General features: G+C 35.7%; 1 protein-coding gene across 5 annotated transcripts; it reads left to right on the forward strand.

Moving 5' to 3' along the window:
* The first annotated feature begins 515 nt into the window (after positions 1-515).
* LOC122034585 (CST complex subunit CTC1-like) lies at positions 516-18,315 on the forward strand. 5 transcript variants are annotated; one of them, XM_042593894.1, is made up of 19 exons: positions 516-1,701; positions 2,058-2,176; positions 2,258-2,332; positions 2,430-2,508; positions 2,617-2,679; positions 3,319-3,393; positions 3,478-3,678; positions 4,302-4,406; positions 10,656-10,937; positions 11,038-11,071; positions 11,147-11,188; positions 11,274-11,470; positions 11,580-12,197; positions 12,260-12,351; positions 12,699-12,918; positions 13,146-13,263; positions 13,689-14,017; positions 17,564-17,933; positions 18,026-18,315. In XM_042593894.1, the coding sequence occupies exons 1-18, from the start codon at positions 601-603 to the stop codon at positions 17,768-17,770; spliced, it is 3,957 nt and encodes a 1,318-aa protein (XP_042449828.1). In that variant the 5' UTR covers positions 516-600; the 3' UTR covers positions 17,771-17,933; positions 18,026-18,315. The 5 variants fall into 5 exon arrangements, with proteins under 5 accessions (XP_042449828.1, XP_042449827.1, XP_042449829.1 ...); XM_042593893.1 differs by having other exon boundaries at positions 11,038-11,188; XM_042593895.1 differs by lacking the exons at positions 13,689-14,017; positions 18,026-18,315 and having other exon boundaries at positions 11,038-11,188; positions 17,564-17,751.
* The last annotated feature ends 5,147 nt before the right edge of the window (positions 18,316-23,462 follow it).

Consider the following 23,462-nt stretch of genomic DNA (forward strand, 5'->3'; position numbering starts at 1 on the left):
GACATTCGAGAGTAGAGAGATCAAATTATTGTCTCTTCTAGTGAGATCTGTATTACTCTTCTCTTCTCGACTTCGCGGATATTTTGGAGAGGTGCCAAGCTATTATCTCCTCTAAAGAGATTGGTATCACTACTCTCTTCCTTACTCGATGGATATTCAGAAGTATGGATCGAGTTATTATATCTAAGCCAAGCCAATGGCAGGATCATCCCAAAATTGTACATCAAATTTGAGTGCATATAGGTCTATAAACTTGTAAACGCCTAATGTGCAATTGATCTGCATCCCGTTGAAACTGAATATCAGAGATAACACAAATTAAAAAAAATAATAATATTTTACTAATAATAAATTGAATATGCAATAATTTTATTTTTATATTTAATTGAAATTTGGAATATTCCAAATTTAATTTTGTATAAGAGTCAAATGATGGGCTTTTCTGAGAAATTGCCTTGAATCGCAAAATATCGAGCCACGCGGCGCGTCAAATTTGACAGTGGTTTCGTACCGAGGACACCATCGCGGGGGCTTTTCCCGCTTCTGGAAACCCTCGAAAAACCCTCGCCTTTCACTCTTCCCCTTCTCCGGTGCATATCCATGGAGAGGATCCCGATCATATCCATCTCCGACCTCGTCAAGCTCGGCCGCCCTCTTACAGGCGCTGCCTCCCTGTGCCTAGCGCCATCGGCCTCTCCTCCGCCCAAAAAACCTAAATGTGACATTTCAGATGAGGTTACTGTCAAAATTCCTCTTTTCGCTGACCATTGTGAAAATTCCAACCCTGGCACCTTCTCTCCCTTGAGCCGTCCCGTGATCATAGTTGGCACCGTCGAGCTGTTCCCTCGGGATGCTAAGATTTCCCTCGGCTGTTTGAATCATTGCTTCTCGTTCTCAGATGGCTCTTCGAGAGTCTGCTGCTACTTCCTGGATTTCGACCTCAGGATCATTGGCTGTAAAGTCAAAATCTTGGCGTGGAATTTCTTACCACTCAAGCATGGTGATAGGGGAGTTCTTGAGGTGATCCGATGGAGCTTCACAGATTTTGAGGCGGCATTTGTTTCTGATTCGTTACTGTCTATGACTTCTGCTTGTTCCTCACGAGAAGCCAACATGAAGTGCCGTGGTGGTGCCTTTGGCATTCTCAAGGCTGTTAGCTCCATCTTCCGTGTACCTTGCACGAAGCAAAAAGAGGATAACTTGAGAAATTCTGGGAGAAACCTCATGAGTAGAGGGGACTTGACAGGATTCCTTGTGGAGATACTTACTTGTGTCTGTGATGTTTGCAATGAATCTAGTTTTGTAGCAGAACGTGATGACCATCATCTGAAAAACAAGGACTGCCATTCCTTCAGTAATTCAGTATTTGTCTATTTCATGCAACCCAATTTTTTATGGCGGCCAGCACTCTATAGGTTGATTGGGAAGTCAATAACTATTTCAAGGTTGAAGAGGAATTTGATCTTTGTTGGAAATGAAGTGTCATATGAGATGTTTGTCTCAACACCATCAACTATGGTATCTTTGACTAACCATTCAGCAAATTGTATTTATGAAGAAAGTTTGAAAAAAAGTGATGAAGGCATGTACAATGGTGTTGTTACTGGAATTTACATGCAAGGAATGGTGATTGAATTGGACGATAAAGTCTTGCTACTGATTCCTGATCCTCCACAACATTCTTTGAGGATGGGTGCCATTGTGCGTCATAAGCTTCTTCAGTTATTTATGTATCAAGACAATTCTCAAATTTAAGAAGTTTGTCATGATAGTGCACTTTTATCAAATAATTAACACATTTTCAAGAGATTGTTTATTGTTTATTGTTTATTATTATTATTATTATTATTATTATTTAAAAATTCCTTTCATTTCTTTTGATCATCTCCTGTAGCTTCCTCATCTCCATTTTATTTATAATGTAGTTCCTAATTAGTTAAAATAACATAGCCCTTTATTGTTCACTTCAAAGATTGGTAAAGCTGTGTATGGATTTTTTGCTAATTCTTCTACATCATCTACCTCCTTCTGTTGTTGACTATTTCTTCCTTCTATAGGTTTCTGTTAGAAATTTCCATTTTATTCATGTTAAGTATTCCTGGGTCAAGATAATCCTTCTTGGGACATGTGTGAAGACATGCATCAGTGTCAAATCCTTTTCCATGACTGATATAAGGCAAGACATTATGGTTTTTCCTTTCCTAGCTTTTTCTTTTATTGTCTTCTTAGATAACATTCTTTGTCTTTACTTATTTAGGTCTCATTCTAAATCTGAGGGTTCAAGTATTTTGGAGAGGTTTCTTGAATCTTTAACATATTCAGCTAAACTTTGGTAGGAATTCTGAAGAAACAGAGGTTTTGCTTATCATTTTCTAATTGCATTTTATTCTACCTTCTGCTTGTTATACTGATTTATTGTTGGTTGTCAGGATGCTACTTCTGGTCTCGTGTTTTAAAAAAAAATTTGGTGGAATATTTTCTTACAAGGATATTTTGGGATCAAAGAAAGTAATTCCTTTCTGCAATAACATCTCATGTTCTAAATTTTAGTTTGTGATTGAGTTTATTTACATATCATTCTTTAGCTGACAATCTAAGTGTGCAAGGTAACATCAGAAGGAAGGATTTGCACAAACTTATGCTACAACATTGTTGCCTCCTAGTGCCTTTGAAACAAAGGTTAATTTTGCTAGTTTTTATTTCCAATTTAATTGCCTGAGTTTTATCTGGGTAAAGTGAGACTAAAGGCAAAATGATTTAAATAGGCATCACTGATAAGACTAACATATGACTTTACATAGAGTCCCATATTGGGGGATAGAATTCATCTAGTTGATTCAAATGGTTGAGGCATGACTTCATTGTTCTACAACCAGGATTTCATATAGGGGCATTGACTTGGATCCAATTGTTCTGAGTAAACTGTTGATTAAATTACTTATTCCATCTGTTTTTCTTGGTCAAAGATCATAAAATCTAGTTTTGTTATTCTGTGGATTTATGATTAATAATTTCAAATTGACATAGGCTATATTTGAATCTTCATGAAAATCATCACTTGGAATTAGGTCGGGTGATTCATGGCTATGGTTTATAGCTTGTTGACTTACTTAGATGATCATACCCAATATAGTCATTTTCTGTATGATGTTATAAAACTGAAATTTATTTCTCATCCATAACTCTTCTTTTCTCCATTAGGTTCTTCATAAATTAGGTTTCATCTAATTTGGACAACTAATGTTTCTCAAGCTACTTCTTCTTTTTAGTACTTCTTGCTATTGTCTGAGTGGCTGCAAATTTTTATCTTGCTTGCAGTCAGGATTGTTTACTAATTTCTGCAAACATGGTCGGTGCAGTTACCAAATGGAAAACTTATCATTCCTTAAATTGGTAAGAGTCGCTATAAGAAGTCAGATTAGTTATTTGCTAATAATCTGATTCTCTCTCTCTCTCTCTCTCTCTCTCTCTCTCCAGGTGATACCAATATCTAATCTCAAAAGCTGGTGTGAAGTGTCTTGGATTTCATTGCTAGCACAAAAACACAATGATAATAACCAATTTGGAGAAAGCCCATATTTTGAACAGTTATACCACAGAGAGCCTTTGGGCAATGACATGATTAGAAGAATTTTTTCAAGTGATGATATGAGCTTTGTTTTGGTAGGCATGTTGAAGGTTGGTTACTATTTCTGTTTATCTATTTGCTTTTCTCTATTTTTCTCAGCATGATTCGTATGATTAATGGATGGACTGAGGTAAACCTTTCTAAGTCAAATAAAAGCAAATATTGACAGGCAACTTTTTGGTAACCATTTGCTGGCTACACTTTGGATTTTTATGTTGGAATTTAGATCTTGGAGTAGCTTGCTTTAGAGATGGAGTTGGAAATTTAAGTGCACACAAATAGATTCTGAAGATCTTGGTAACATATTTAGTTTCTTATTCGAAATCTCAATTCACAAGCTTTGGTCTTCTTTGACGGATAACCTATTCCTTGTATATCACTTAACAGATTTGCAAACATAGAATGTGAAAAGAACATTTCAATGATATGATGTCTAGTCAATAAAGGGGTAAGATTTGTGTGGTCGATTCTAAATAGTGGAGACAAACGTGACTTTACGATGATGATCTTTTATTTTCCTTTTTTTCCCATATGACCCAAACAACATTGATTTGATCATCTTTACTGAAATACAAGATCTCCCATTTCTTTATTATGCTATTTTGTGAATTCATAAAGTTGAAATAACCAAGCATTTTCTCGTGCATATTCTGAACTTCACATGCATCTTCAGGTTTCTCCATATTCAGGAAGGTTGCAATTAACTGATGCAACTGGAAGCATTGATGCTGTGGTGCCAGATTTACCATTGGATGTGAACTTCCAGGCCGTTTATGAGGTGTAGCACATTATTATTCTTTTGTATTTCCTTCATAGACAAAGATTAACAACATTTGATGTTTGTGACACCTATTCGCACGTATGCTATGGCTAAGCAAACTGTACCATGTCCTCTTCCATGTTATGAGATTGTATTATAATCTTTAATATTCATTTTGATTTTCTTGAACACATTTTAATGAGTGAGAAGAAAATCTGCAGCCTTGCTATCGATCAGTGATTTGATGATCCAAAGAAGGGAAAATGTAATAGCAGGAACGAGAGTTGGAAATTCAATATTTGCACAAGCATGCTGACAGAGAGGCAGTTTAGGGAGTCTTGTGATATTTGCTGGGCGTTATGACTTTTAATATCCTAAGTAACATAAGTGGTAGGGACACAAAACTATGGAGGAGTTTAGGGAGAACCTGTGGTGTTTAAAGACAGATAATTAACACTGAATAAGGTGTTAGAGAGGAAAATAAACTAAGTGGAGAAACATCTTCCATATTACAAGCTCTCATAACTCAAATAGAATGGAAAAACTAAATTATGAATTATGGAGGTATTATCCTTCAGTTTGAGTTTTTTTAATAATGCTTAGTCATCAACTTTAACATGGTATGGTATTAAAGTAGAGGTAGAGTTGGTCATGATTCGAAGGACTCTGTCCTTATATAAGGGATAGACTACTGGCTTGCAACAATATGCAGCCACCAATCGAATATACAAAGCTGTAATAATAATAAATGTTGGAATCATTAAATAAGTTAAAATATGCTTATACAAGAATGACTCATGCCTACAAACATACTTGGATTCATGCTGACCGAATATAACGGGACTCATGTTGACAAACGAGAAATATGCAAAAACTACAAATACACAAAGGAAATAATCCGTGCATCAAGAAAATAAAAGGACACTAATAAACCCGTCTTCAATATAGGTTGTCAGAATCATTTGAGTATGATCAAATTTGAAACTGTAAGTGCCACCCTAAAACATTGCCTCAAATTTATGAACTCAGAGGTCAAAGGAAAAGTGGAGCATGAATACACAAGTGCAAAGTAGGGTAAGAGAGGATGTGCATGATATAATATCGCATTGAAGATAATACAAATATTGAGCATCTTAGATAAATTTTATATTCTTTTAGCATTAAGTAATCATCAATCTATTATCTTATTTTTCTCTAATTTCCTTTAGATAGTTTCATTATTTTCATATTTTTCTCTTAGAGAGTGGAAAACTTATTATCTAGTAAATAAAAGATGCATCATATATAGATGGTGAATGACTCACAATTCATCTAGTGTGGAATGCATCGAATATATATATATATAGAGGATGAACAATTCACAATTCACCTAATAAAGAAATGCACTACAAAGGGTGAACAACTTATAATCTACCTAGTGAGAAATGGGTTAAAGCCTATATAATGCATGTGAAAGGACCTTAGGTCCATTTGAGTGTGGAAATGAGACTCAATACTGTGTGTATGTATATCAATTGCTCTCTTACTTTGATGTAAGTATATACACATTAATTTCACCAATTTCATATTTGCTTATTATCTCTGACCATGTACCATAATGTATTCTTGTTTCTTTTAGTTACTCCAATTAGCAAAGTTATTACCCATACAATTTTTACATAGAGCTTCATAGGTATTCAACAATAAAAAAAAAATTGAGAACAGTGCGACTAACAGATAAGTAGCAATGTATGGAGTGAATAATAACTTTTGAAAAAAATTCCTTCCAAGTGTATTACCTGCATGTATCATACTCAAGTATGGCAAGATAAAATCATATGCAGCAAGAAAAGAAATCAGTTTTCAACTATATTGTTTAACCCCATAATATATGTTGAAATAAAGAGTGTTTTAATATTCATCATATTTCAGGACAATTACATATGCTTATATAGCCACACAACCCTAAGCATCAACTTATTAACAAAAGATAAAAAGACTTATTTACCCTTGCTTCTCACAACACTCCCCGTTGAACATATATATCAAACATGTTTAACTTGCTAAGAGAAGAGTCAAACACAACTTGGGGTATAGCTTTTGTAAACATATCAGCAAGTTGATCCTCAGACTTAACATAAGGCAGACATAGCTCTCCAGAATCAAGTCTCTCCCGAATAAAGTGACGGTCAATCTCAATGTGTTTAGTCCGGTCATGTTGTATTGGATTATTTGCAATATTGATTGCTGCCTTGTTGTCGCAATACAACCTGAGAGGTAATTCAACCTTTAATCCTATGTCTGTCAACAGAAAATGCACAAACATTTTGTTTCTTACTCCTCCAAGTTACCAAGTTTCCACCCAAAAGTGCAATAGCAGTGAACCTTCTATCATCTCGAGAACCAACCCAGTCTGCATCAGAATAGCAAGTACCTTAGAATCCTGTCAACGGCCTTCATGTGGATAGTTTTAGGAGCATGCATGTATTGGCTTACTACACTAACAAGATAGGTGATGTCAGGCCTAGTCATAGATAAATAGAGTAATTTTCCAACCACCTTTGATACGCTATTTTTCCAGACTTGTAAGATCTTCCCCACTAGAACTAGTAAGATCATGATTTACTTTTATAGGAGTAGACGCTGGCCGAGAACCCAACTTCCCTGTCTCCTTGAGTAAGTCCAACACATATTTTCTCTGACATACATAGATTCCTTTCTTTGATTGAGCGACTTCAATACCTAGGAAGTACTTCAATGATCCAAGGTCTTTAATTTCAAATTTTGATGTTAACTTGGACTTAAGAGCCTGGATTTCTACCTCATCATCCCCTGTAACTATCATATCATCAACATAAACCAAAAGAATGGTAGTGCTGTCCTTTTTCCTTTTTATAAAGAGTGTATGATCAGCATTCCCTTGTTTAAAACCAAACAATATCATGACTTTGCAAAACCTATCAAACCATGCTCTGGGAGATTGTTTAAGCCCATACAAAGCTTTTCTTAGCTTGCAAACCTTTCCTTTTGTTTCAATTCCAGGCGGTGGCAACATGTATACTTTTTCATAAAGGTCACCATTCAAGAAGACATTTTTAACATCTAACTGAAATAGAGGCCAATCATATTGAGGAGCAAGAGAAAAAATTACCCTAACCGAGTTCAGCTTTGCAATTGGTGCGAAAGTTTCCAAGTAATCTACCCCATATGTTTGGGTGAATCCCTTGGCAACAAGTCTAGCTTTATATCTAATCACTTCACCCTCTGAGTTATACTTGATAGCATAGACCCATTTAGAACCAACCAAGTTCTTCCCCTTTGGGGGATCAACTAATTCCCAAGTACCATTTCTGTTAAGAGCCTCCATTTCTTCGTTCATTGCTTCCTGCCACCTTGAATCCCTTACTTCTTCATAATAGGAAGAAGGTATAGCATGGTTTGATAATTGTGAAACAAATGCATGATATGAAGGAGACAAACGAGAGTATGAAACATGGTTGGAGATAGGATGTTGAGTACATGACCTAACACCTTTTCTAACAGCAACCGGAAGGTCCAGCTCGTTCATATTTAGAGGTGCGGTTGGCTCAACTGATGAGGATAACTGCTTCACAGGATCAGGAGCCAGAGCATCCGATTCAACCAGCCGATCAATAGTAGGGTCTTGCTTGTGTCTTCGTCGTTTATAAGTAATAATATCTGGTGAAGACTGTGCTCCCAGTGATGGAGCATCTTTTCCCAGTGATGGGGCATCTTTTCTATTTTCTATGACATCCAGTGGAATAGGAGAAGAAACCACTTGAGGAACGACCACTTGAGGCACAAAGGAAGAGGTAATATTCTCCCCTTGAGGATGAGACTGAGGAGAATAATAAGACTCAGACTAACATCCTTCAAGATATATCTCGTCCTAGTAATAGGATCAAAGCACTTGTAGCCTTTCTGGCAAGTGGAATACCCTATAAAAACTCCTCGTATAGAACGAGGATCAAGTTTAGAAGATTTGGGACCAAGAACATGTATAAAACAAAGTGAACCAAAAACTCGAGGTGTAAGGGAGAACAACTCTACGCTAGGATGAAGAATAGTGAGAGGACACCGGTTCTCGAGACCTTTAGATGGCAATTGATTGATGAGATAAGCAGCGGCAAGAACAGCATCAGCCCAGAAATATTTGGGTAAGTGACGTTGAAATAAAAGTGCACGGGCTGTTTCAAGAATATGACGATTCTTTCTCTCGGCCACTCCATTTTGTTGTGGTGTGTAGGGACAAGATGACTCATGAAGAATTCCTGAGTCTTCAAGAAAAGTATTTAGAGACTGTGCAAAGTACTCACGGGCATTGTCAGAACGAAGAATCTTCACCTTTGAGTTAAATTGGGTTTCAACCATTTTACAAAATTTTTGAATGAGACGAGGAACTTCTTCCCTTGTTTTCATCAAATAAAGCCATGTACAGTGGGTGTAATCATCAATAAAAGATAGAAAATATCGATAGCCATCCAAAGAAGTCACAGGAGAGGGCCCCCACACATCCGAATGAACAAGATCAAATGGAGACAAACTCTTCTTTAAAGACTCAGAAAACTGTGTTCTACAATGTTTGGATAACTGACAGATTTCGCATTGAAATGACTGAAGAGAAACAGAAAGGAACAGACTAGGGAATAAAATTTTCAAAGACTGAAAAGACAAATGTCCCAACCGAGAATGCCATAAAAGAATTTCTTGATGCTTAGTTCCCAAACACTTGGCTGCAGATTTCAGAGCAGATGTTGTTTCAAGCTGGTAATAATAAAGACCCCCTATTTCACGGCCAGTCCCAATCGTCTGCTTGGTCTCGAGATCCTGGAAGACACAATGATCAGGGAAAAAGGTTACGGAGCAGTGTAGTTGTTTAGTAATGCTACTAACAGAAAGTAAATTAATAGAGACGGAAGGAACGTGAAGTGCAGAGGATAGGAAAAAATGATCTGTAAGTTTTATGGAACCTTTGCCAAGAATTTGCCCTTTTAAACTCTCAAACTCTGCAGTAAGTCCATCTAAAAATTTAATAATTCTGTCTTTTTCCAGAAGCTTTAAATATCTCTGATGATCATCAGTGGAACTCCAATTTTCCATCCGGTAGTAGTCAAACTCATCCCATAGTCCCTTCAGAGTAGCAAAATAGTTGGTAATAGTTGGTGACTGACATAGAACTTTGCTCAAGTTTAAAAATTTGATTGCTGATTTGATAAGTACGCAGCATATCATGTCGACGTCCATACATCTGCTCTAGTGTCTTCCACATGTCGTATGCTGTTTTGTTATGAAGAATGACTTGTTTGATGCCAGAATTAACAGAGTTAAGCATCCAAGTCATTAATTGAATATTATCACGCCGCCAAGTGCGAAAAGTAGGATCATTTTCATCTGGTTTCACTTTAGTGCCATGAAGAATATCAAGTTTATCATGGCCTTCGACATAAAGTTCAACAGCAACTGCCCAAGATGCATAATTTGTCTTAGACAATTTTTCTAATACTATCTGAAGACCAGACCCTCCAGTGCCTGCCATTGTGAAAACCGGTTGTACCTATCTTGAAGAAGACATAGGGTTCGCAGAAATCCCCGAGGTTTCTCTAGCGTTGTCCGCCATTAAAATTTTTCTGGAAGGGGCGGCGGCAGTAGACTGGGCTGAAGAAAAAAAATTCGAGAGAAGGCGAAGTGCAGGAATTCACAGCAGTTTGAAGAAGCTGCTGCTCTCCGGTGACCAGCAGATCACTGCAGCTTTGCCGGTGAAGTTGGGGCGGTGGCAACCTTGTGGGCACCTTCGGGAAGGAGATCTGCACGTGGCAGAGAGAAGGGAAGAAAGTTTGGTCGGCGCCAGGAGATCGCGATGAAGAAAGGAAGAGGAAAGCTTGGTCGGCGCTAGGGCAAAGAGGAAGAAGATGCGCCGACGGCTAGGGTTAGGGTTAGGGATCGGAACTTTGCTCTGATACCATGTTGAGATAAAGAGTGTTTTAATATTCATCATATTTCAAGAGAATTACATATACTTATATAGCCACACAACCCTAAGCATCAACTTATTAACAAAAGATAAAAAGACTTATTTACCCTTGCTTCTCACAACAATATATTTATTTATTCCCCATTTCATAATTAAGCAAATGTTTGATTATCCCCTTTTGGCAGCATTGTCTGTTCTCATAGCTACTTGATTAAATCTTTATTTTTCAATTAGCACTTTGATCTTTACAAGGTAGCTTGTCTGATGCGGATATGATGATTTCTTCTATTTACCAGGTCAAAGATTATAAACTTGTAATTGAAGGTTCGTCAAAGAAAATTTATATGCAGCAGCAGTATTTGGACGAACCACTCTCGTGCAGAACCATATTTCAGCATTTTTCTCCCAGAGCCTCATCACAGCTTGTGGTTTATGTTCATTTCTATCTCAAGAAGTCAACTTGCATGCATTTCTTTCAATTTTCTACTTACATGGACAACAGTGACTCCTTGAAGTGTAATAGTGGTGAAATGTTCCACCTATTATATGTCACACACAAATTTCCTGCATATCACAGTGTATATCTCTGAATCATTAGGACATTCAAATACATTTTTTAATGGCAAGTAAGTAAAATATCTTTTTTTTACTTATTTCGTACTTGATCTGACGATGCAGCTTCATGAGGATGTCAGTTTGTCAAACAGCTCTGGTTTGTTTGCTGAGGCTTTTATGTCGCCTTATAATTTGATTCCTTATGCGACAAGTGAACTTGATCAATTTGCAGAAATTTTCCTCACAAATCTAGATAAGAAGTCTGATTGTATTGGTAAGCTAAAAGATGCATTTGATAGTAAGTCCAAACATCTGGAACATGTTCAACCATCAAATAACTGTCAACCTTTTTGGTTCAGATAATTTCTTGAGAGAGAATTATAGGTCCTCCCAGATTCCATGTTTGCTCGTGTTGAGTAGAAGCAATTCTCAGTCATTTCAGTTTCCATTTTATTTACATTGTGCTCGTGGGTTCAAAGACAATGGCATGCTTCATAATCACAGTGATTCAAAAATCTTGTTAGAGTTCAGTTCTAACAACTTAGACAAGTATCAGGTATAATTATGCTGATGATTTTTCTTGACAAAACTAGCACAACAATATTTGCTACTTTCATGAAGAGATGAATTTGATAAGTGAACTGACTTTTCAATTTGCATTCCAGATGCTTCGTGTAGGATCATATTATCTTCTGAAGTGCTCAGGAAAGGGTCTTGACTGCAAATCAAAAGCCTGTAAGCATATAACACAAGTAAAGCCCCTTGTAATCTCTGAATCAATTATCTGGAGGCTTTCTATACTATTTGACGAAGCAAAGCATCAGAATGGGCAATCTCAACATGTTTGTTCTTGTGTTTCTTCAGTGAGAAATGATAAATGTTTAACTGAAAATTTTTGTCAGCCTGGGCAAACATTCCTACATTTGAATGATGAAACTCATGGACTTTCTGATGTTCATCTGCATATGTATAGTGAGGCAATCAATCAATTGGAAGAATTGGAGTCCTTGCTGAAGAGTTTTCACAGTATTTTTCCTTCTTTGGATAAAATAACAACTGTGTCATCATGCATCCAACAAATGATGGCTCAGGCTGCTCTTACGTCTGGAATTCTTATTCCAGCCAATGAATTGCCTCAAGGAAATCTGCTATCGTTAAGTGGAAATATTGAGAGTATTTCCATCTATGACTTCAAACCTAAATGTGCATGCTCTAGTTTCACAGTTTGTGAACACTGGAGTACATGTGAAGTCTGTATGCTTGTAAATGATGATTGTCATACGGTAATTTCTCGTCACATTCTCATCATTGATGTGGCTGGTAGTGATAGTTATTTTAATCTCAGGTGCGGATTCGTGGTAGCATAAGCAGATATGCTTATCCTATTGGATTAGGTCATGCAGTGAATGCAACCTTCCACAAGGTCCTGCTGACTCAGTAAGTTTACTCATAGAATTTATTGTTCAATTATTATGCTGGAAGGCCATTCATAAACTATGGTATTCAAATTGGAATTTTTATTGTTGCTTTCCATGGTGCTTATCCATCATCATTATGGATCGTCTAGTAGTGACCTTTCTACCCTAAAGTGGTGGCTTTCTGAACTGTGTGACTTTTTAAATACCAGATTATCATCAAATTTTCTGGTTTTTTACCTAAGATCTTATTTTTCTCAATTAAGAGTGTATGATTTATCAGCATAGTATCTTCACTTATATTTGTGACCCTTTCCTACAAGTATAATAAGAACAAAAAAATAATTCTGTAATTCTACCTATCTGCAGAAATTCAAGTCAGACAAAAGAATTGATGTTGACCCCAATGTCATTTATTGTGGTTAACACTGTGAAGGAAATTTGCCCTCTGGTTAACGTTGAAGGTTTGATTCAAGAGTCCAGACGGAATATTCCATATGAAGTATTCATAAATACCAAATCATCGTCGCGTTTGATCTCAAATGTGCTGCAGTGCACTGACAGTGATCTCATCCACCTTAACTGCAGGGTAATTAAACAACAGTTATAGTGCTTGTACAATTTGGTGTCAATTTTATAGCTTATAGGGTTTGACACCTTTTGACTAGAAATTTTCATTGGTTTTGTTTCTTGCTACTTCCCTCTGTATGTCATTCATGCTTTTAGAGACTAACATAATGCTCCTGAATCTTGACTCTTTTGGACGTTGGTGCCGTTTTTGTGCCCACGTGTTCTTTTCTCCTTGTTCGAAGGCAGGTTGTGTGTATCATTACTTTGGTACTGGAGAACCAGACACATGGACCTGTAATGTCGCAACCTGTAGGCTATCCCAAAATAACAACAGCAAGTATCCCTCTACTTGGCTTTCTAGTAGGTGAGATGCATTGAGCCTTTTCCAATCATGTATTTTTGATAATAGAAATAGCAACTTATTCTTTTCTTTACTATCATTCATGTATGCTAGGTTTACATCTCTTGTTAATTTCTGAAAAATCCTTCTTATGTAACTTGGATGTTGGAAATGGGTACAATCTTCTAGCCTTAGATTAATCTAGGTAATGGCACTTTCTCTGGATGTTTTGCATGGTATCACTTACTAGAATTGATCAGTTGCTAGGTAATGTTGCAAACTATTGCATTGCTGTAACAATTGTGTGAGCCTTCATCATATTTTTTTCCTTAGATTTCAAGGACGAACATGCATTACAGGGGTTAGTATATGCTTTACATGCTGGATATACAGTAAATTGTAGTGAATTAGTTTACAATATTCTACTGAATATTTGTCTATCTGTACAGAGGATGGATCATCATCCTTATGTTATTGCTGGGCTGACAATGGTCGAGCTGAGATATTCCTTCGGCTACATGAATCAAGTCAAATGATTTTTAGTAGTGGTAAGATAGTAAGAGGGCCTGAAAAGAAATATTCTCAGCGTACTACTGAGTACCTTCTATACGAGATGCTTAAAAAGCATAAGAGGATCATCGTTAGAAATCATGGTGCTGCTCCTGACTTGTCCTGTGTAGACTTATCATTTTCGATTGACTCGGATCAGGTTTTCAGTAATGCAGAAGAAAAACTTCTGAGGTCCATCACCAACAATACATGCCATGCACCAACACTTGTCAGTTCTCTTACACTTCCTGTAGTAATCTTTTTTTCCGAATATAAATTTGTTAACAGTTTCACTAATCTAGACAGTAGACAGTAGACAGTAGACAGTAGACAGTATAGCATTCATACTGATTTTCTGCAATTTATTTACTGATATTTTTCCATTGATATGCAAAGTCCCACATCTATTCAATCTAATTGGCAATGTGCATCCCGTTCATTTAAGTTTCATTTATTTAATGTTATTGAAGGGGAGCTTTGGCGAAACGGTAAAGTTGTTGTCATGTGACCAAAAGGTCACGGGTTCGAATCCTGGAAACAGCCTCTTACAAAAAGCAAGATAAGGCTGCGTACAATGGATCCTTCCTCGGAACCCCGCATGACGGGAGCTTCGTGCATTGGCTGCCCTTCTTTATTTAATATTATTGCTTGCCCATCTCTTTGTAATATTTAGTACCAGTGTAAATCTAGGCTGTACACTTTTAGGCAATACTTATGTTATTTAGTATTCAATTTGAAAGAAATATTATCTCAAATAGTCGCACCTCTTATTATATGGGTCCAATAGGAACTTGTACGAATCATGTGCAATCTCTTGCAAATTATTTACAGATGCAAGCATTCCATATGCTGGCCATATGCCATCCTTGTAAAAAAGATTTAAAATATTTATGTTCATAGAACACAATTCGAATACTTTGAACTCAAACCATTGGGATATTTAGAAAAAATAATTTTCATTTAAGGCTTCTAGTTTAAAATGCACCGCACTCCATTACATTTGTGAATAAGGAAATGAAGAAATTATATTTACTCAGAAGTCATACATGGGCTAGTTAAATATGCCCAAGGAAGGCAATGTGTTAGGTAGGGGTGTAATCGAGCCGAGCCGAACTCTTGAATGTTTGAGTTTGACTCGTTTATAATTGAGCCGAGCTCGAGCTTTATTTAATGAATATATTCATAGCTCACGAGTTTATTTGAACTTTTATCGAGCTTAAACGAGCTTAATAAATACAAATTATAAATTTAAATATTCATTAAAAATTAAATTATATATTTAAAGAAAATTATAATATTCTTTTTAAAATTTATAATTTTATTCTAATAAATAAATTTAATATATTTATATATATGTTTCATAAGTTGAGTGTAAAATCTATAAATTAAACAACAAAACTATTATATTTTTTATTTAAAAGTTGATTCATGAGTTTAACGAACATGTCAAGAGCTAACGAGCCGAATATTGTGAAGCTTGAACTTGGATTGTTTATCTTAACGAGCCTCATTAAACGAGCTCAAACGAGCTTTATCGAATCGAGTTTTGAATATCTCATGAGTGACTTGGTTCATTTACACCCCTAGTGTTAGGTAACTAAGGGGGCGTTTGGTTTAGGGGAATAGGAGTGGAAATCATTGATTACCATTGTTAATGTTTGGATTATAGGAATAGGAATATAAATAAAGGAATGAATCCTTGAAATTGGGTAATAACTCATTTTCATGTACCTCCTCTTCAATGAGTCATTACCCTATTTTCATCAATCAAAATATTCACTTATTCCAAAAATACCTTTGACCTAAAACTAAAATTTTCTCCCTTAATATCAAATATCAAAATATATTTATTTATTTATTCTTTCATATCACTTCTTTCTCCTTGTTCTCTCTCATCATATTTTCTCTCTCATCATTTTATCACACACTTTCTCTCTCTTTAATCTCTCCTATCACACTCTCTTTCCTTTTTTTCTCATTACACTTTCTCTCTCATCATACTTTCTCTCTCCTCAAGCTCTTCCATCGCACTCTCTTCCCTCTTTTTTTTCATCATACTTTCTCTCTCATCATACTTTCTCTTTCCTCAATCTCTCCCATCACACTTTCTTTTCTTTTTTTTTCTCATCACACTTTCTCTCTCTTCAATTTCTCTTGTCACACTCCCTCCTTTTTTTCCTCAACACACTTTCTCTCTCATTATATTTTTCCCTCATCATTCTGTCTCTCTCCTCAATCTCTCCCATCACACTCATTGTTCTCTTTTTTTCTCATCACTTTCTCTCTCATCATAGTTTCTCTCTCCTCAATCTCTCTCATCACACTCTCTCTTCATTTTTTCTCATTATATTTTCTCTCTTCATCCTCTCCCATCATACTTTCTATCATATCATATTTTCTCTCTCTTCATGCTCTCTCCTATCACACTCTCTTTTCTCATTTTCTCTCATCTAACTTTCTCTCTCTTCATTATTTCTCATCACACTTTCTCTCTCATCATTCTCTTTCATCATATTTTTCTCTCACATTCATCTTTCTCTCACATCTAATTTTTTCTCTTATTTTTTTTTAAGGGTAAAAAAGGAAATTTTGATTTATTTCGATAGAAAAAATGCAATTAACCAAACATTGCTTTTAAGAGTGATATCCATGCTCATACCCATTCCCATTCCACAATACATTGATTCCCATTCCGATTCCTATTCCTAGGAAAGAACCAAACGCCCCCTAAATTTTTTTCATCGATTGCATTAGGAGTTGGAAGAAGAATATAGCTTTTAGTTGTGAGGATGTAGAAAGTGTTCAATTGGATTAAAATGTGCAGCCTATGGGCACTTCATACATCGACACATGCATTTGCTGCCATGTGTTGCTTAACAATGATCCTGTAAATCATTGGATATAGATAGGATGGCACATGCTTTTAGGCCAGGTTACACTACACTTGTGGGACAGAAGTGGAATGGTTTGAGGAGTCGACTTTTGACAGCAATCGGGTTTCTATTAGCCTGTTTTGGCTTTTGAGGAATCCGTTGATGACAACACAAGATGCTATTAGTTGCCACATTATTGGCGAAGAGAGGTCATGTCTGGTACACAAATAACAACAGTCTCCTGGAATGAGATCAGAGAAGGCTACAGCCATGAGAAAAGAAATAAAGGGATTTAGGTATGCAAAATTGTAGAATAGTGTAATGCTTTATATTGAACTTTGGGTTTCACTTCCTATTATATGCAAATGTGGTATGTAAAACTTATAGTAGCCAACTAATCATAAGACTAGATTACGATAACATAGTATTATGGTCAATTAGGATAGGAAAGTTTTCTGAGATCAGGGTTAGTATCCTAAGACATCTAACATGTGGAGCAATGCTCCAAAATGTGACTATCCAGCTGAATTTTGCTAACTTTGAATGAATGCCGTATCTTTTGACAATCCATCTAATATAATAACTTTCTTTTCTTGAAAAAATAGTTCTCGTTTGACAATCCATTCTGTATATGAACCTCTTTGGTCAAAAAGTAATGAATATTGCTTATAAATGTTTTTCCTGCTATCTTCACTCTTTGTAAGTTTTGTACCAGAGGTGAACTGTGCTTTTCGTAATACAAACTATAGTTCAGTCTATAATAACCGTTATTAAAATCTAGGATCGGCATATTTTTAAATGGCAGGGGCTGTTGCAATGCTGCAGTCACTGAAGAGTTGGGAGTAAACATATATTGTTAAATAGTGCTAAATATCTTTTGACTAAGTTTCCTTTGCTGACAGAGTATTGCTGGCATTACGATGAATTCAACTTCGGCATTCGATGGTAGAATGGAATTTCTTGAACATCGTCAAGCATTGCAATCACTGCCATATTTGTGGGTTAAAGAGGTTGTGCCCATTGATTCGAGGCAAGAAGCTTATGGGAGAACCTACACACTGAGTGGAAGGATGAGGCAAGAAGCTGGAGATGTTCATTTATCCATTTGAGTTAATAAGAAGCTGAGTGGAAGGATGTGGCTTTTGTTTGCAAAGAAGCTCAAGTGGCGTTTTATTAGCTTTGATATATCTCCTACTACTTTTGCACCATTGGTTGCATTGCTCATCATGAAACCTAGCAGCAGTTTTTGGTGGCAAAACTTTGAGTCAACAGGTTTGGAGTTCTTTCACAAGCTTGTATGATCACCAATCGGTTAATGGATATATGATAACCACAGGAACATTCTTGGATGTTTTTTTTGACAGACCCTCAAGCTTTTGGGTAGGATGCCATCAGCTGGACTCTCAGAATCTGGTGAAGTATCTACTAGTATCGCATATGCAAAAGTGAGAAGGAATCTGAAAGTAGATTAAGAGAAAATGAGTGTATTTATTGTCACTTTTTTGTTCCCTATCTTGATTGCCTACTGTAGCAAGATTGTAATACAGCATCTATCGTCTGCTCATGAGGTTAAGATTTGATCTGCTTGTAGCAATAACACCCGTCGAACAAGCACTCTACTAAATCTTTGCTTGTTCCATTGCTTCGAAAAGATTGTCACTCGTACTGTGTTTTTAATGTCAACTTCCTCTCGAACTCTTAGTAGATTGATTAGGGAGTGGAAATCTTTTGGCTCGATAGGTGCCGAGGTGTGTCCAACAACTCTTGTATCAAGATTAGACCAAACACCAATGATGCATTTGGAATAGAGTTGGGTAGGCCTTCCAAGCCCTGACTAGTTCTTTTCACATGGGGGTTTGTTTGATATTTAATTTACTCTCTTTCAATAATATGAGACAGTCGTATCTGTAAGGGGGGGTGTTAGGTTGATAGATTATATTTATTTATTTATTTATTTATTTATTTTGTAGGAATAGTCGTGGACAATGACGATTGCTTGTAATTCATCTTGAAGCATTACCTAACATAACAAAATAATGTTTAACAATAAAATCATAGCTAAAATTTTTAAACTAGTGAATGAAAAGAACTCATAAAATTTACTTTGAGATGCACATGAAAACATCTTGAGAATTATACATTTTCAAGTAACTCTATACATCAAATAACACTTGTAAAATTGAAGTTCAAGGAAACCAAGAGTATCACAAACACTAGAATTCTAAGTTGGGGTTTTATTTTAATATAAATGTTAAATCAGATAACATTAAATCTGAGACGACTAGTTTGATCTCCATTAAAATTTTTCATCTGTTGTTAGGGTAAATCGGGAAGCGTTTAAGGTAGATGATCCAGAAACTCAATATCTGATGATTGTACGTCTTATTTAAAAGAAAAATCTCTACAAATATACCATAATTGATTTTTATTTTAACATAGAATCAACTGTTACTCCTATTCTAGTTAATTATCGTGATTTGTTCTTTATAAATAAATCCATTTAATTCTTAAACATTTATTATCATATTTTAATCTACTTTTAACTAATAGTTTTTAATCATCACCAATAAACCCACTAATAAATTTAGAGTAGAGGATATACAACGATATAATACTATTGTACAGATAAATATTAACCGTGGGCATCCTCGTTAGTAAAAGGTTAGACTTAATTGTTTTTTTCATCATTTATGATAACATTGTTTCACTAAAATTTTTCATGCAACAGTTAGTCCACCTCGAACACTTATCGCATTGGTTAGTTTAAGGGACAAACTTAATTTTAACTATGCTTTACTAGATAGTCTTGAGATAAAAGTTTATAACATTAAAGAGGTGTGAGCAAATTTCATTATTATCCATTTACCTACCAAGTTTCAAAATACCCGAATTGTATTGTTATTCCTGAAATACCCCTTCTCTTTTTTTCTAGCTCCATTAGTCAATTTCAAACCAATGTACTTCTGGAAGTCTCTTTAGTGTATTCTGATTTCGATAACATAAATTAAGAGTAGTGACTTTTTAAACTTACAAAAGACTAGATAGAATTTATAATAAAGTTATTATAAGGTTTAGAATAACGATATTCACTAACTAACACTATCAACGGGTTTCTAAGACTCCATTGATTCAAAAATATCAAACTTTTAAAATTTTAAATGGTGTAAATCTATCAGCCAATTTCGGATGAAATTGATTGATGAACTTAAAAAACTCTGAATTATTTCAAACCAAAATTAATATACTTTTAAAAACCTCCTAATATATATATATATATATATATATATATATATATATATATATATATATATATGCTTTCGTATCTAAATTCAATAGTGTAAATTGAGATTGTTGAGTTTTTAAATGGGTAGAGTAAATAATTGAAGATGAGCTCTCAATTTAATTAACTAATTTCAATTTACATTATCAAACTCAGAGATGATAACATAAAATATTAATGAGATTTTTAGGAGTATATTGATTTTAGTTTGAAGTGATCAAAGTTCATTAAGTCCATTAGCAAGTTTCAGACGAAATTAATTGATGGATCTAGAGAGAAAAAGGAAGGATATTTTGAAAATTTCTTCACGCGGTTTAGAAAATTGCCAAATTAAGAAGTTGCATAAAAGCTAAAGTAATTTAAAGATATGTAACAACTAAGGATTAATTAGAGTATCAATTTTTATCTTTTAAAAATAATTCCTCATGTTAATCTCTACATAATCAGTCATACTCATATATCAATAAAGAATAGCATTTAATTAATCCACAAGTTCTTTTGGAACCCAATTTGGTAAACTATGGCCGTTTTATTTTTTTATTATTAAAATAGTTGTAGCAATATAAATAACATTTTACACATTCAATTCATGAATAAGGATATGTAAGTGAGTTAAGGATAGATTTATCTACCTCAAATATGCATCAAGCAAAGATCTAAATCTACAAAATAAATATAAGAAAAACTTAGTAAACTTAAATAAGCAAAATAAGATAATAACATAGAAATCTAAGAATTAATAAAAGTCAAGATTGATGAATCCAATCTTGATCTCATAACCCAATACAACCCAAATTAAAGAAACCAACTTCCCCTATTAAAAACAACCATTAATCTCTCTTCCTAAACCAAATACAATGATACGGACCACTTAAGGCAATCAAACCTAAATAACAAATAATTATACGAAGCACTTGAGATAATCATACCTAAATAACAAATGATTTTGTCTAAAATAGGTGATTGTTTCCCAATACCAACAAGGGAATTGCTATCAAGAGGGGATGATAAAAAGAGAAATTGGAAGAGATTGAGAGAGAGAGAGAAAGAGTGAGGGAGCTACCAAAGGAGGGATGGTCGAAGATGACTATGGTCGAGAGATGGCAGTGTTCCAAGAGGTGAGGATGGTGGCATCACACAAAAAGGGGAAGAGAAGGGTGGTGAATCACTTCATCACACCTTCTTTTAGTGTCCAATCAAGAGGACATTCCGAGGGAACTATCATCTCACTAAGGTGTGATTTTTGACTATATCGTGCAAGGTATACCTCAAATGCGAAGTTAAGAATCAATGTAATTTGAAGGTAGTGTGCCAAATATAATAGGGTGTTCATAAAGATTCAAACGTATGTGTTTCAATCTTTGAACACCTAGTATGCATTGGATTTAGTCTCCATTAAGTGGGCTAACATGTTAATTACTAACACACGATTTTGCTATTATAAACAAACTCATTAAAGTTATCTAATTTGGGATTTTAATTATGGGTTTGTATTATTGGTATGGATTCATATGTGTAAAACTCGTTAATTAGCTCATTACTGCTAGTATTGATGGCCTGCTAACGGGTTTGGACCATATATGTATATATGAGTGTGGTCCTTGTAGGAGAGGTATTCTGATGCCTATCTTGCTTTCTCCATTGGATCAAGATTACGGAGCCATCGCCCTCACACCTATGGAAGATCAAGCCTTGCAGCTAATTCGTGTTTTGATCTTCAGGTTCTTTCAACAATATTAAAGATGAGGATGTCTTTGGATTAAGATGTGGATTTACAATTTTCTATTTTAATTCTTTCACTTTCGATTTCATATATTTGTTATAGATCTTTGACAAGATCCAATGTTGGATCGCTTGAATCTTTTGTCGATTCATATGCGATAGCATGATTTTAAAGGGGATGGAAAATTCTTCAAGTGATATTAGAGCCACATGTTGGGTTGTTGCTGATTTTTCAACATTACGATATGAGTTTTTTTTTTGACGATTTTGGTCAAAATGCTTGTGTTTCACGTTAGATTTTGATGCAACACATTTAAACATGAATATTCATCAAGTTTTGGTATAAGAAAACATAAGATTTCAAATTCTTCGCAATCTCAAATCCTAAAGAACAGTTGCTGTTCCTAAAACCACCATGATTTTGTAGAGTAGGGTGTGACCCCCACACGGGCTGTGACACGACCGTGTGGATCACACGGGCTCGGACCCCTTTTTCTAGGCCAAGGTGACACAACCGTGTGACCTTCACACGGCCGTGCCCTGCGCCAGCAGGGAATGCCTTACATGGCCATGTGGCACACACGACCGTGCCAAATTTCAGTCTCGGCAAGGCTACACGGCCGGTCATCATCACACGACCATGTCATGTTCCTTCTTGGGTAAGGCTACACGGCCGGTCATCACCACACGACCATGTCATGTTCCTTCTCGAGTAAGGCTACACGACCGATCATCACCACACAGCCTTGCCTTGCTCCTTCACGGGTAGGGCTACACGGTCGGTCAGGGCCACACGGCTCAGACTCTCTAGAAGCTCTAGACTCCATCCCAGCTCCGCTTTGGTCCAAATCATGTCCTATCAGTCAAAACAAGTTTAGAGTAAATCTCTGAACTGAGCAGTAGATAAAAAAAAAAAAAGAATTGAAAGAGTAATGTCTGCCCTGTAAGGTAAGGATAGAAGGGCGGGTGTTTCAGTTTTGGTATCAGAGCAAGTTCCACCCTTCCGCCACACACACATCAAGCATTGATCCTATAACTTTCAAGTAAGAAAGTACTTTCTTACAACTTTTATGCATTTTATTTCTATTATGATTAGTAAGAACTGTTTGTTAAGATTAAGTATGCTTGTAACACCCGTAAATTTTCTATTCCAAAAGAGAAAAAAGAAATAGAATAAGAGAAAAGAAATATAAAATATATTCATAAATGGCCCGGGCTAGGATTGAACCCTAGACCTCTTACTTGAGATTTGTTTAAGTAGCCATTAGGTGGTGGTAAAGCATCACATTAGCAATAGGAAACAATTCCTTATATGTAGGTTATGTGGGAAGAGATGCTTCAACTTCCACGTAGTATAAAAGGGAATGGAAGAGACCAAAACCTAAAATCTTTTCATTTCCTCTTCTCCTTTAGCCGAAATTTCTTCCTCCTCCCTTCAAATTTTGGCCAAGAACCTTAGGGTTCCATCCTTTGAAGCTTTTCAAGAGGAGAATCTAAGAGGACGGGTTTCTTCCGGGAATTAGTATGCGGGTGAAGAGAAATCCGGAGGTCAAGGCATACAAGGGAGGCTTATTCCTCCAAAACCCTAGTGGTATAATTGTAAGAAATAGCGAAAGGATGTAAGTATCTCTCACCTGCAGTATAAATTGCTTCGATGTTACATATATTGATACATTTTAAGCATGTAAAGGAAGATGCATGTTATGCGATGTTTATTGCATGTTAAGAAAAGATAGATGCTATGATATATAAGATGCCCTCCAAGTTTGGGATTAAGAGCAATGTTAGAGTATCTTGAT

Source organism: Zingiber officinale, chromosome 11B (assembly GCF_018446385.1).
Source record: "Zingiber officinale cultivar Zhangliang chromosome 11B, Zo_v1.1, whole genome shotgun sequence".
Lineage (NCBI taxonomy): Eukaryota > Viridiplantae > Streptophyta > Magnoliopsida > Zingiberales > Zingiberaceae > Zingiber > Zingiber officinale.